The 13,413-nt window shown below is 33.3% G+C and overlaps 1 protein-coding gene across 1 annotated transcript; it reads left to right on the top strand.

Annotated features, from left to right (window-relative positions):
• Nucleotides 1-3,830: 3,830 nt before the first annotated feature.
• On the top strand, nt 3,831-9,021 carry LOC129298688 (multicopper oxidase LPR2-like). Its single transcript, XM_054937107.1, is given in 5 exon segments — nt 3,831-4,128; nt 6,158-6,767; nt 6,770-7,398; nt 7,400-7,612; nt 8,786-9,021. Coding segments are annotated over 5 exon segments (1,731 nt in total). The 5' UTR covers nt 3,831-3,903; the 3' UTR covers nt 8,840-9,021.
• Nucleotides 9,022-13,413: the final 4,392 nt, after the last annotated feature.

The following is a 13,413-nucleotide window of genomic DNA, read 5'->3' as shown; positions in this document are numbered from 1 at the left end:
GTCTAACTCCAGCCTTTTCATTAAAGAAATTCCTAAAGTATGAAATAGCAATCTTCTGAATTTAATCCACATCATAAGTCCATTCTCCATTTTCATTATGTATACTCGAGATTTTGTTTCTCTTCCTTCGTGCATTCAACCTCACATGAAAGTACTTAGAATTTTTATCCCCTATTTGAAACCACTTACATTTAGTCTTTTGTGCCCAAAGAAGACTCTCCTAGTACAAAACTTCTTTAAGCTCAAGCCACAATTTAGCTTGAATCAATTCAGTAGCATAAGGAGAACAACTTGAATAATTATTTCTAGCCAAACCCTTTATCTATAACCTCTTTTTATAGCCCAAATATCTAAATACCTCCTCCCTCCAAATATGAATTTTAGAAGTAAGCTGGAAATATTTTCTACCTAGCTTTCTATTTCTTGCCAATTATCTTTAACAAAATGGTAAAAATCATCATGAAGCACCCAAGAAGCTACAAAACAAAATGGTCTATCCTGAAGTTTTCTTTGAGTCTCTTCCTCCACAAGTTTAAGTAGAATCAGATGGTGATCAGACTTAAAGAAAGGAAGTTAAAAACCTTAGCATTCTGGAACGTTTCATTACACCTATCATTAAAGAACACTCGATCCAATCTACTTTCACAGGTCCCCCTTTTCAAAGTGTAAAATGGCCTAGTACAATAAGATTCAAATAATCAACCTAGCTAATAAATTCTCAATCAGCGGTGCTATGAGAACTGCAAGTAGAAAACTGTTCATGGGAAAAAAGAACACAATTAAAATCTCCCCTTAAACACCATAGGTCATTGACTGAAGAACTAAGCCTATTTAATTGTTGCCAAACAACTTTACGATAAGCCAAGACAGGACTAGCATATACAAAAATAATAAAATAAAATTTAGAGCCTAGAACAATTTAAGTATGAATAAATTGAGGGTGACTTTCAATAACTTCAACTTTCCAATCTCCCTCCTTCCAAAAAAACCATAAGCCTCCACTAATATAGATTTGGCCAAAGAATTGCTTTTAGCCCACTTGCTCTAGTTTCCAAAATAGTTATAAAACCTAAATTATGTTTTTTGGTTAACTCCCTTATGAGACCAGCTAATGGTCTAGCCCCTGTACCCCTTGTATTCTAGAATAAAATATTCATAAAGACACCTTAAAAGAAATTTGGGCTACAATGCCCTCATCCTTATCCATCATATTATTAGAATTACCTAAAGAAGTATGTTGATTCATCATAATCTCTTCAACGTCATTTAACTTTGGGCCCACAACAGTATTAGATTGAGCATCCAATCTTGTATCCATTGATCCAACCCAACACCTTGCATTGTGAAAAATATCATTAGACCCAACACCCAAGCCCATATATTCCTTCTCTCCCTAGTCCGTAAAGGTAAATACCATATCACTAGAATTTGGATCCCCCTTCTCCAATACATTAAATTGGTTAGCCAAATTTACATCATGTGACTTAGCTTGATATTTCTTACATGTCCACATCCACTTATTAGCAAGAGGAATATTCTCTTTAGCCTTTTCTTTTATTCTCAAAACCCTTTTCCTTTTTTCTCCAATAGCCACCCACTCAAATTTGCTCTGATTAGATATATCCTTCTTGAAATTTTGTGATCCAATTTTATGCTCAAAATAATTACCCTCTAATTTTTTATGCTCTTACTTCGCCTTCTCTCCCTCTAAACCTTTTGCTACATTATTTGAAGATCCCTTCAAATCCGCCCTCATAACTGTCGCCCTGAAATCTCGCCTAACCAAGATCTCTTACCTGAAGATATTCACCTCTGACATATCTGACACAACTTTGGCATCTATATTTTCGGCAGCCTTATCACTCTTCCTAGACTCTTCAGACGAAGGATTCCCCTTTGTTGTATTTTGAAGAACTATTAGATCAACTTGTATCAATCCAATCTCCTTGTTTCTCACTACATTAGCCTGATCAGTGACTTTCTGTGGACATACATCTCTATGATGCCCATACATTTCACAGTGAAAACAAACAAGATGTTGTCCCTTGTAAGCTATCTTATACTCTTCCCTACACCAAGCAAAAAAAAAAAGGTAGCAAAGTTTTGCTAAGATTTAATTCAACACAAATTTGAGCAAACCCTCCTTTATCTAATAATGAAGTTGATTGATCAATCTTCAAAGATTTCCCCACCATGTTGCCTATAAGGCACATAGACTCAATATTATATAGTTCTAAAGGAAGATCTGCCACTTGAATCCAAGCAACAATCTTCCTTTGTCTTTCAACCTTCTATGGATTAAAGTTGGGTCTCCATTTCTAAACTAATAAATAATGATCATCAATCATCTACAGCCCTTCTTGATAAGCATAATCAAATCCTCCTCCTTTAAGAAAGACATCACAAAATAACCATTGTTCAAAGGAGTGATACGTATAGGCTTAGACAATTTCCATATGTGAATCAGTCTTAGACATAGAAACTTGAGAAGAACATTTCAACCTAGAGGTTTTTATGATCAAAGAATTTTTCCAAGGTCTACACCATTCCTCATACTTCTTAGTTGAAACCTTTAACTCCAGGAACCTAACTTTCCTAAGTTTAGGCAGAACATCCTCCTCCTCTAAACTATCATCTCCTTCTTGCTCTTCTGAACTCACATCTCCTTCTCCCTTCTCTTCACATCCTTCTCCTTCTTGCTATTTGTTTTTGCAAAATACTTTGTCCAACCATTCATAATGTAATCATTAGGGTCATTCTAAGATAGAAAGCCAAAAGAATTCAGGCTTAACCAAGAGCCCTTATAAAAGACTCTTTTTTGATTCCCTATCACAGATGGAGATCCCATAGTCTTTTGCTCCTCTGAAGTCATTTGTTTTGATGAGAAAACAAACTCAAAGCCTGTCTTTTCTCCTCCAATATTCTCCATCTTACCATCACCCCTGCCGCTAGCTTCTCCATCACCGTAGGAAGCCTCCTTGCCTTCTGTCACCACTCTCTCTCTCTCTCTCTCTCTCTCTCTCTCTATTGCAATCTCTTTTTTACTCAAACAATTTTTACTCAACTCAAACTAACACAACAATGTCAATTTAAAATTCTAAAAAATGGTTATTAAAAAAATCTGAAAAGTTTAAAAATTTTCTCCAAATGAAAAAAGTTTTTAAGCCTTATTGATTTAATAGTCAGATCAAGAAAATGAAAGGGAAAAGAAAGGGGGAAAAAAGGGAAACACCCCACACCCTTGGGTCACCCATTGTTCCTCCACTCTTCTTTCTCACACCATTATTTAAAATAAAATCACCATATCATTTGCATTTAAAAAAAATCTTATTTAGGAAGATGCTTAAAAATTAAAAAATTATTAAATAATTTAAACAATACCAAATTTGGCATAAAGGGGTCATATAAATTTTATTTTCTTAGGCTATATATAAATTAAAAAACTTTTTTTTTGAAATGTTAATGATAAAAGATAAACCCCTTTCAATTTAATTAATACACACACGTATAAAAGAGATTGCTTGCAAGAAGATATGCGATTCTAATATTTGTTGTCATTGGCATCTTCAAATAATGAGTTAATTAATATTAATGGGTAACGTATGATTCCTTTGGCGGAAGACAAAAAAATATCCGGGCGTGTGGCTTTCTCTAATTTACATTTTTCAATGAAAGCAGACAATGACATCGAAAATTCCAATCACAATAAATAAATCAAAAATCCCAATAAACCAAAGTCTTCGGGTTGGGCCTAAAATACATTTATTTATTGGTCGAACCCTTTATATATAGAGATAATTCTACGAACCCCATCTTCACTCGGCGTGGTCGTCATCATCTTCATCTCTCTCTCTCTCTCTCTTACTCTGTTCATCAAGTTCATCAAACAGATAATTAGAAGCCATGGTCACACGCGTAATGCTTCAGAAACTCACCTTCTTGGGTCTGTTATATGCAGCTCTACTTATTTCTTCTTCTTCTTCACTGAATGATAAACTGTTAGATTCATCAAAGTTGGAGATGTTTGTGGACGAGGTTCCTGATATGCCCAGAATCCATGGCTACAAGCTCGATCATGGAGTCCCCAAACCCAAATCTCTTCATATCGGCATGTTCAAGAAGAACTGGGTACGTACGCCTTCATTTAATTTCCTTCACTTCTTCAATTTTTAACTCTTTTTATTATGAAATTATTATTGTTATTGTTCTAATTGAAATCTATATATATATATATATATATAGAATTTTTGTAAGTGCCTGAAGAATTTTTGTTTTTTTTGTTTTTGCCTCTTTACTTGCTCTGTGTCCATCGATACTTCCTAGAATAAAACAGACAAATATATGTGTAGTGTACATCGAAACTAGTGTTCGAGAGGTTGAAGATGATATATCTTGTTGAACGGTTCTTTACTGTCTTATACATCGTATGGTAATCGGGTCGCTACTACAAAAAGGAAAAAAAAAAAAAATTACCGGTTAAAAATAGTTTTTTATATTTGTTTCACAATCGGCATAGAAAGAAGGGATGTAAAAAAATTACACTGCTTTTGTAACCGGTGTGGAGAGTGGACTGTCTACATAGTTCAACAAAATTAATTAGTATTTTTTTTTTCGGCCAAACCTTATTAATTAGTATTTAAGGAGTGGTTTAAACCTTTAAGGTCAAACAAAATTAATGATAGCAATTGATTTGATTGGGCTTCAACCTACGAATCTTGTTCATTTAATTTGATTTTATTAATATAGCGTATCAGAGAGTGACAGATATGAGAAATCTACCAAATTTATTTTGAGTTGTTTTCTGATTTTCCCAACTCTTGGAGATGCTTATAAACTATTCTTATTCTCAAGGAAAAAGCCAACGGTTTGTATCCTTATAAGATGAATTTGGAATCTGCTTCTTCTCTTGTTTTGTCCACTGACCTCATAAAAAATCTTACAATTTTTTTTTTAAATAAGGAGCCCTGTTTCGAAAGTTTATAAAATATAATTACAACATTTAATTCTTTATTTTTTTATTATTTTGAAGGGTAAGACTAATATATAAATAAAAAATAAAAATATTTTACTTTAATTTCAAGAAAGATAATTAATAACAATAAAATTGATTCTAGATATATATTGTATTGCTATAAGCAATTAAAAAGGCCAGTCTAAGAATAATTCTTTTTGGACAACTAAGAGTTGGGAAAATTGAAACAAATATAGTCATTTATTCATTTATTTGTCTTTTCCCTTTTGTTTTCTTTCCGCTGTCCTGACCCTGTGCTAGTGTGGAAAGTTGCTCAATAATAACCAAAGTGTGATGGAAACAGCTAGCTTCGGCTCAGCCTTTTGAGAAATGATTCCAGAATGTTGTGGACCAATCTCTTGAGTCTCCGCTTCAAATCACAGTACCTTTTTTTATTTTTTTATCCTGAAAAAAATACTATAAAGTCTCCCACAAATATTCAAAATAGTTTGAAGATTTCATAAAATCTTTAAATAGCTGTCAAGTCTTTATAAATGGGGTAAATAAGATTAAAATGACAATGATTAAAATGATCATATTATAAAATGTCTTGCTGACAACTTGATAACAACTATACATCACAAGATAAAAGTTATTGGCAAGTGAGGTAATATTTGTTACTGACAGATATCTCACTTATCAATTACCTTTCTTTTATAATAAATAATCGCTGTCAAATTGTCAATAAAATATTTTATAACATAAACATTTTGATTATTGTTATTTCAATCATATTTACCCTGAAGTCTCCAAGTAACTTATAGATTTTTTTGGATTTGGTTAGAACTTTGGGTATTTTGAATGGTTGGGGAGATTTCAAGATGATTTTCTTTTTTTTTTCTTTGAAAGCTCATTTATTTGTCAACACCTATGAAAATCTCAAGGGCTCTTAAAGCTTCAGAATTGGATAAATACCAAAAGAATTTATTCCATCACAATATAGTTTAACTTTTTTCATATATGCCATCTACTCTGTCCATTCTACCACCTTTCATTATTTCTTCCAAATCCAAATAGGATTCTGCAGTGACCTGCACAGGGAAAATGACCCAGAAATTAAAATGTTTATATTTAATTATTATACTTATATGTAAGGGACTGGCATACATATTCTTCATCATTTTTAGTATTGTTTGGGTATTTCAGAAATTTCACAGGCATTTGCCTCCGACGCCTGTTTTCGCTTTCGGTGTGAATGAGCGTACAGCATCGGTCCCTGGTCCAACGATCGAGGCCATGCATGGTGTTGATACCTTTGTGACGTGGCAAAATCATCTCCCTTCAAAACACATACTCCCATGGGACCCAACAATTCCTACTGCCATTCCCCACTCAAAGAGGGGCATTCCTACAGTGGTTCACCTCCACGGTGGGATCCATGCGCCCCACAGTGACGGCAATGCGAATGCATGGTTCACTAATGGATTCAATGAAACGGGACCCACTTGGACTCGTAAGAGCTATCACTATCCTAACTACCAGCATCCGGGAAATTTGTGGTATCATGACCATGCCATGGGGTTGACCCGAGTCAACCTCCTTGCTGGCTTGATTGGAGCTTACATTATTCGTCACCCTTTGATCGAGGGCCCACTTGGTTTGCCCCATGGCGATGCCTTCGATCGACCGTTGGTGATTTTTGATCGTAGCTTTCGCACTGATGGTTCCATATACATGAATTCGACCGGAAACAATCCCACCATTCACCCCCAATGGCAGCCTGAGTACTTTGGTGATGCTATTATCGTGAATGGCAAAGGCCTCGAATGACAGTACGTCGTCGTAAATATCGATTCCGGATAATCAACGCAAGCAACGCTAGATTCTTTAAATTCTTTTTCACCAACGGCTTGGAATTCACCCACGTGGCATCAGATTCATCATACATCGAAGAGCCAGTGACAACTAAGGAATTTCTATTGGGGCCATCTGAGATCACAGATATGATTGTTGACTTTTCTCAATCAAAGAATGATACGGTTATCCTAGGCAACAATGCACCTTATCCCTACCCTTCTGGTGATCCAGTGGATGAATCTAACAGCAAGGTGATCAAATTCTTCATACAACCCAATCAAGAAGTTGACACGTCAAGGGTTCCCAGAAAGTTGATAAAATATCCCCACGTGGAATTATCCTGTGTGTCGCACACAAGGTACATTGCAATGTATGAGTACACAAGCGACATCGACGAGCCCACGCACTTGTACTTAAACGCAAAACCATATGAGGCCCCAGCAACAGAAACTCCGAAGGTGGGGTCCACAGAGGTGTGGTATGTGATCAATTTGACGGAGGATAATCATCCGCTTCACATTCATTTGGGATTGTTCAAAGTGTTGGAACAGACAAAGCTTGTGAAATCAGAAGATTTTAAGGATTGCATGGAGAAAAAAAAACGATGCTAAGAAGTGCCACGTGGACCAACATGCACGTGGCAAGAAACTAGAGGTTGCTGCTCACGAAAGTGGGTGGAAGAATGTGTACAAGATGGCACCTGGGTTTGTGACCAAGATTGTGGTGAGATTTGGGTACATCCACGCGAATGAATCATATGTCTTTGATGCAACTGATGAACCTGGCTACGTTTATCATTGTCACGTAAGTATTTATTACTATTCCCTTTAATTTTGTGCATTATTGTTTTAATTCTTATTCAACCCTTTTTTAAGATTATAAGACAATTTTAATTAATTTATATTCTCAAGAAAAATTAATGAATAAAATTTAAAAGTATACTCTTTTTTCATGTTTACTTTTACTTAATAGAATATTTTTTAATTTAAAAATTTTAATTACCGGGAATTAAAGATAATTTTGAGAAAAATCTTAATTCCTCCTATCTAAATTATAAGCAACTTTTAACTATAATCATTATATCAATGAAATTTAGCTATATTTATAGTTTTCTCTTTGGGAGAATGACAGTTAATTAGATCTCAAATGAATAAATTAATGACAGGTGGATCCCCGATATAAAATGTTTTATAAAATAAATTATAAATATCAATTTAAATAGTTATAAATAAAAAATTTTGTCATAATATAAAAGTTATATTTAAATTTAAATACTTATTTGTAATTGAAAATTTTGAATTTGTAATAATTTGAATTGATATTTTAAACTTATTTTTAAAAAATTTGATGAAAACTTAACTATCATTAATTATGTGTTTTGGAACCTAACTATCATTGTCCATTCTCTTTTTACCCTTAAGCTCCAACTGCCAATGATATAAGCTCACCAATAAAGTGATAAGAAGGTGATAATTCTTATATTATATTTCAAATTTTGGGTCTTTTCTGATAGAGGGTTACTTTAATAATCTATTCAGGTCTATTTTGAGGTTTTAAAAGTTTAATACCTAAATATGAAGTTTTTTTTTTTATCATATTTGAGGACTCTTAAAGTAAGGTTTAAAGCTTAGAAGAAGAATTTGAAATTAAAATAGACTTAAATTAATGCTTTAGAGGTATAAAATGTTTATTAGAGCCAGTGCTCATATAGTAAACTAAGTTAATAAATGCAAGGGTAAAATGAAAAGAATATTTTTTAAAAATAGTAAGCCTATTATATTTTGGATTAAAAATAGCTGAAAAAAAATAATTTATATTTTAACTGGAAAGTATTAATTATATCTGAAAAAAATTCAAATATTTTTGAACGTGATGTTTTAGAAAAAGTGTCTTATAATATTAAATGAGAAGTATTAATTACTGTTAATAAAAAAGTCATCTCTATCAATTAGCTGTTAACATCACAATTATTTGCAGATATTGGACCACGAAGACAATGTGATGATGAGGCCTTTGAAAATGATAAAGTGAGATTTATTATCGTGATCAACAATGCAGGTGATTAAATAAATGAATGTATTCTCTACGAAGGTTGAATAATTTAACAAAGGTATAGATAGTTGGTTATTATTAGAAGCTAAAAATTTGATGCTAATTAAGGAATATTAGGGGAGGCAGACTTACTCATTCGAAGTTATTTCGTCTCTACTCGTTTGAATAATAAAATGCCATAGCTTCTTAAGGATCAAGGGGAAACCAAGTTTTTAGACTACTTAATCCAGTCCAATCTTATAAAAAAATTATTTTAATATAATTTTAATTATTTTTAATATATTTGAATAAATTGAAGTTTGAACATAGTATTCTTTCATTTACATTTTACCTTTCCATATAATATAATTTAATTTAATTTGTTGCTAAATTATTATTGTAATGTAGATGAGACACATTGAAATTTGTCGAATGTTGTTAAAATTATGAATTTGAATCATTTAGATTGTAATTGAAGATTTTATTGTGGGATATTGTTGTGGATTTTTTATTATTATAAGTATTTTTATTATATTAATTGAATTTATTATATTGAAATGAATTGTTGCCTCTCTTTTTTTTTTTTTAAAAAGAACCCACCCCAAATTTAATTTGGGTGTGCTTCTTTGTCATAAAAATAAAAAAAATTAAGTGAATATTAGACTAATAAAACGAGTCTCCCAATTATATGAACTAAGTCTAGTCTAATTAATCTCAGGCTACAACTGAATCAAATCAAATTAGGGGTTGCTTATCTTGATTTTTTTTTCCTGAAAGAGATCAAATTTTAGATTAGATTCAAATTCTATTTTATCTAGTCCTTCATGCATCCCTTGATATGGCCACTCGCAGCGTGGTCTGGTTTTGTTGTCACACGGTAATTGTAATACTCATCCTTATATGTTGGCATTTAGACCATTTAATTGAGATTTGAATGGTAGAAATTTAATTTTTAAATTACAAAATAACAGTCAGAATATTATTTTAATTTTAATAAATAAAAATATAAAAATAAAGTGATCATACAAAATTGAATAACTGAGAATTAGATTAGATGCTTATCCTTTCAATTTAATACAAATTTACAATCATGGTAGAGAAAATTAAAGATCTTTTTTCATTTTTGGGACCGGAGAAAGAAAAATAAAGATGTGATGTATCAATGTCACGGGCAGAGTTCACGAGTCACGATGACATCTGTGAGCTAACATAGTAACATGGCAAAAAGACTACTCTGGAGCCAATTCTAATTCTGGTGACTGAGTTCATTTTAAAATCACTATAAAATCAAAGTAAACAAACGAATAAATAAGATCTTATTTAATTTCTGTTCTTATTTTTTATTTTTAATTTTTTTTGCATTATTATTTTAAAAATTTTTTAAAACAAAACAGAATGAAAATCTATTTAATTATATTAATTTAAAAATAACTTAGAATTTAAAAAATAGGCTGAGAATGATAGTTATAGATGATTAATGATAATGGTTTATAACAAAAAGTGATCAAGTTAATTGTAATTTTTAATAATCAAATGTATATATTTTAAAAATAAAAAAAATAATTTGAAGTTATTTCTGTTTTTTGGTTTATGTTAAAAATAAAAATGAAAACAAATATGGAAACAATTAAATTTAAAACACTTATTCAAATGAGTTTTTAAGCTTTTTGGTTTTCGGAAAACAACAAGCTGTTCTTACAAGAATAAAACAAACAAGTCTTAAAAGTCACTCGTTTTTGACGATAAGAGTTAAATTAAAATGTCATAAAATTTTTAAAAAATGTTTACATAGTTGGATATAATGAATCAGATTAGTCCCATCTACATGACACTATTACAAAAAAAAAGATATATTTAATTATTAATTTTGTCCTTAATTATTTGACTATTTAATTATAAAATATGGAGGCGTTGTATAAAGAATGAGAACTTAGGTGATAGTTAATAACCGTCTGTTAGTAAAAAACAATCAGGCGTGGTGTTGCGAGGCATGCCAGAGATGCTGAGCCTCAATTGATAATAAAAAAGCCTCGAGCTCCCTTATCACAATTCACTCGAATGTAAAAGATACACAAGGCTTTAGTAGAACAATTATTTGATTTTTATAGAAATGTGAAAAGTTATAAGTCTAGTGGGATAAAAGCTTGTTATTGTTGTTGTTGTTGTTGTTGTGAAAAGTTATAAGTCTAAATTGAAAGTAAAAACTGATAAAACTAAAGACTAAAGGTGTAAAAAAGCAAGTCTTTGATTGAGTGTTTATTGTTCTTCTTCTGTGTCTTCGTCTTCTATTTATAACGTCAAAGTGGTGGTAGCTTCTCCCTTAATATCTAGCACACTTTGCCAAGGAATTAAGGATCTCACAAAACTCATGACACGCTCTTTATTCCGTGTTCTCCTTTTTGGTAATTAGCCCGTATCATTAAAATACTTGGGCACGATGCTCGTAGATTCTGGAATTACTTGAAATTGTGTCTTCTTATGCCAATAGTCCACATTTGTAACTTGTGGGATTTCGGCATGTTTATTTTATCATGGCCTTTGTTAAGCTTTGGAGTCGGCCCCTTTATTCATATTAGGTCTGAATTTTCAATTACACAATCCAACTAGCTCTTTGACCTATTTGAGCAATGTTTATATTTTAGCTTAAATAATGCCCCCGCGTGCCAATGGCTGATAACGTAAGTCACATGGCACGTTTGAAAAACTGAAATGTCACTTTGTCTCTGAGCTCCCTTTGTTAATATAAACTTATTTCTTTTTTTCATTACTTCTCTTGCCTTTTTTGCCGTTTCTTGACATTCAAGCATTTTCCTCCCTTGTTCCAATCTTTCCTTTTCTCTTAAATGGCTTCCTCCACTTCTGTCGTTGCCTCTACTATTGCTCCATCTTCCACATCCTTTGAAAGTTTTCTTGATTCACTGGCCACTATTCGAAATCTTATTGCCTCACTCAGCAGATTTGTAATGATACATATTTGATTGTTTAAAATCCTTATTTCCCCTTAATTAGCCCTTATTTTGATATTTCTTTATTTTCATTACAGGAGAATTCTTTGTTCCATGATTCTATCACTTTCTAGTTAGCTTTTTACTTCTCCTTTTAGCCCTTCTATTTTATTGGGGGAAATATACTAACTATTCATTGTTTTTAGTACTTCTTTTGGAGTATTCAAATCTCTAACAAGAGCGATATCAGGTACTTGACCATTTCTCCTGACTTGTCGAAAGTGACTGCCCTTACCTAACCAAATCTATGGCCGCTGACCTTAGTCTGAAACTTAATCTTGGCTAGGATGACCTCTCCTTTCCTGAGTCATCTTGCCAAAAGCTCAAGAAATGGCCTCGATCTCATCATGCTTAGGTTAATTAGGTAAGACACTTGAAGGAGGCATATGCACACTAGTGGAAGGAGATAGATCTCTATGACCTTATTTTCTGTTCTTAGCCGATGTCAACATCCCCGGTCGATCTGCTGACAGCCTTTTTAATTTTATGGGCTCCAGGCTACAACCCTTTATATTTGACCTGAGTCCCATGTTCATCACATTATGAGATGTCTTCATGTACTTAGGGCTACCTATCACGAGGAGGAGAACTTCTATGAAATCCTCGAGAAGCATGACTCCTACATCACCCTCTCGGCCAACTTGGAGAGCAAAATTAGGAGCACTGGCTTTTACATGAAGATCATAAAGTTATTCTTCGAAAGCTGGTCAATGAGCTTGTCAACCATACAGATCACCTAGTCTTCATCAAGATCCTGTTGTTAATGGATCCTAGTCCCCGGGGTGGGAAGCCTGTGCAGCTGTACTTGAGGATCCCCACTCCCTCTTCTATGACAATTAGATACCTTTGGGGATAATGTTTTGTGCTTGCCTCTATGAAGGCATGAGGGAGTTGCTAATGAAGAAGCCCTTCAACAACTTTCATGGGCTTATCTGGTCTTTGAAGTTATGGATAAGGGCTTATTCCTTCTTCTCTGTCGAGAACCCTTCCTTGAAGATTCTCATGCCAACCACCCCTTCACTTACCTTATAGGTGGTCATTGCTGACTGACTCGAAGAACTTCTTCGAGTTCTTCAATCAGTAAAGCTGGTCTTTACGAAGGACCTTAAAGGCTTTCAATATTCTGAATACTACCTTCTTACCTAGTATAAAACATCTAGTAGACCAAAAGAATAAGCTCGCCCCATTGCTAAGGGATGAGGTCTTCCTTTCAGCCACTACTCCTAGAAAGATGTGGCTATCGTACATTAGCTTCCTCTCCAAGTCTTTAAAGGTCTACTTGGAGTTTTATTATCCTTAACTGGTGGAGGGCTAGTTTAGATTGAGCCAATGCATCCCTTGAGGGTTGTCCCCTCAAATTAGTGTAGAGCTGCTGGACTAGGAGGCTATTGACCATAGAGTCATCCCACACACAGCCCAAAGGCAGTGCAAGGTAGAGCCTTGTAGATAGAGATGCCTACCTTCACTTCATAAATGGTAGCCCTAGTGCTTTAGGCGCATAATAAAGAGCCATACCAATAAGTATGTCTCTTGTGTTCCCTTTTCTTCCACCTTTCCTTCTTTCACATT

This window comes from Prosopis cineraria, unplaced genomic scaffold (genome assembly GCF_029017545.1).
Source record: "Prosopis cineraria cultivar Desert tree isolate PC_DT_omini unplaced genomic scaffold, ASM2901754v1 PC887, whole genome shotgun sequence".
Classification (NCBI taxonomy): Eukaryota; Viridiplantae; Streptophyta; class Magnoliopsida; order Fabales; family Fabaceae; genus Prosopis; species Prosopis cineraria.
The sequence above is the reverse complement of the archived record's forward strand: the minus strand, read 5'-3'. Positions and strand labels throughout refer to the sequence as shown.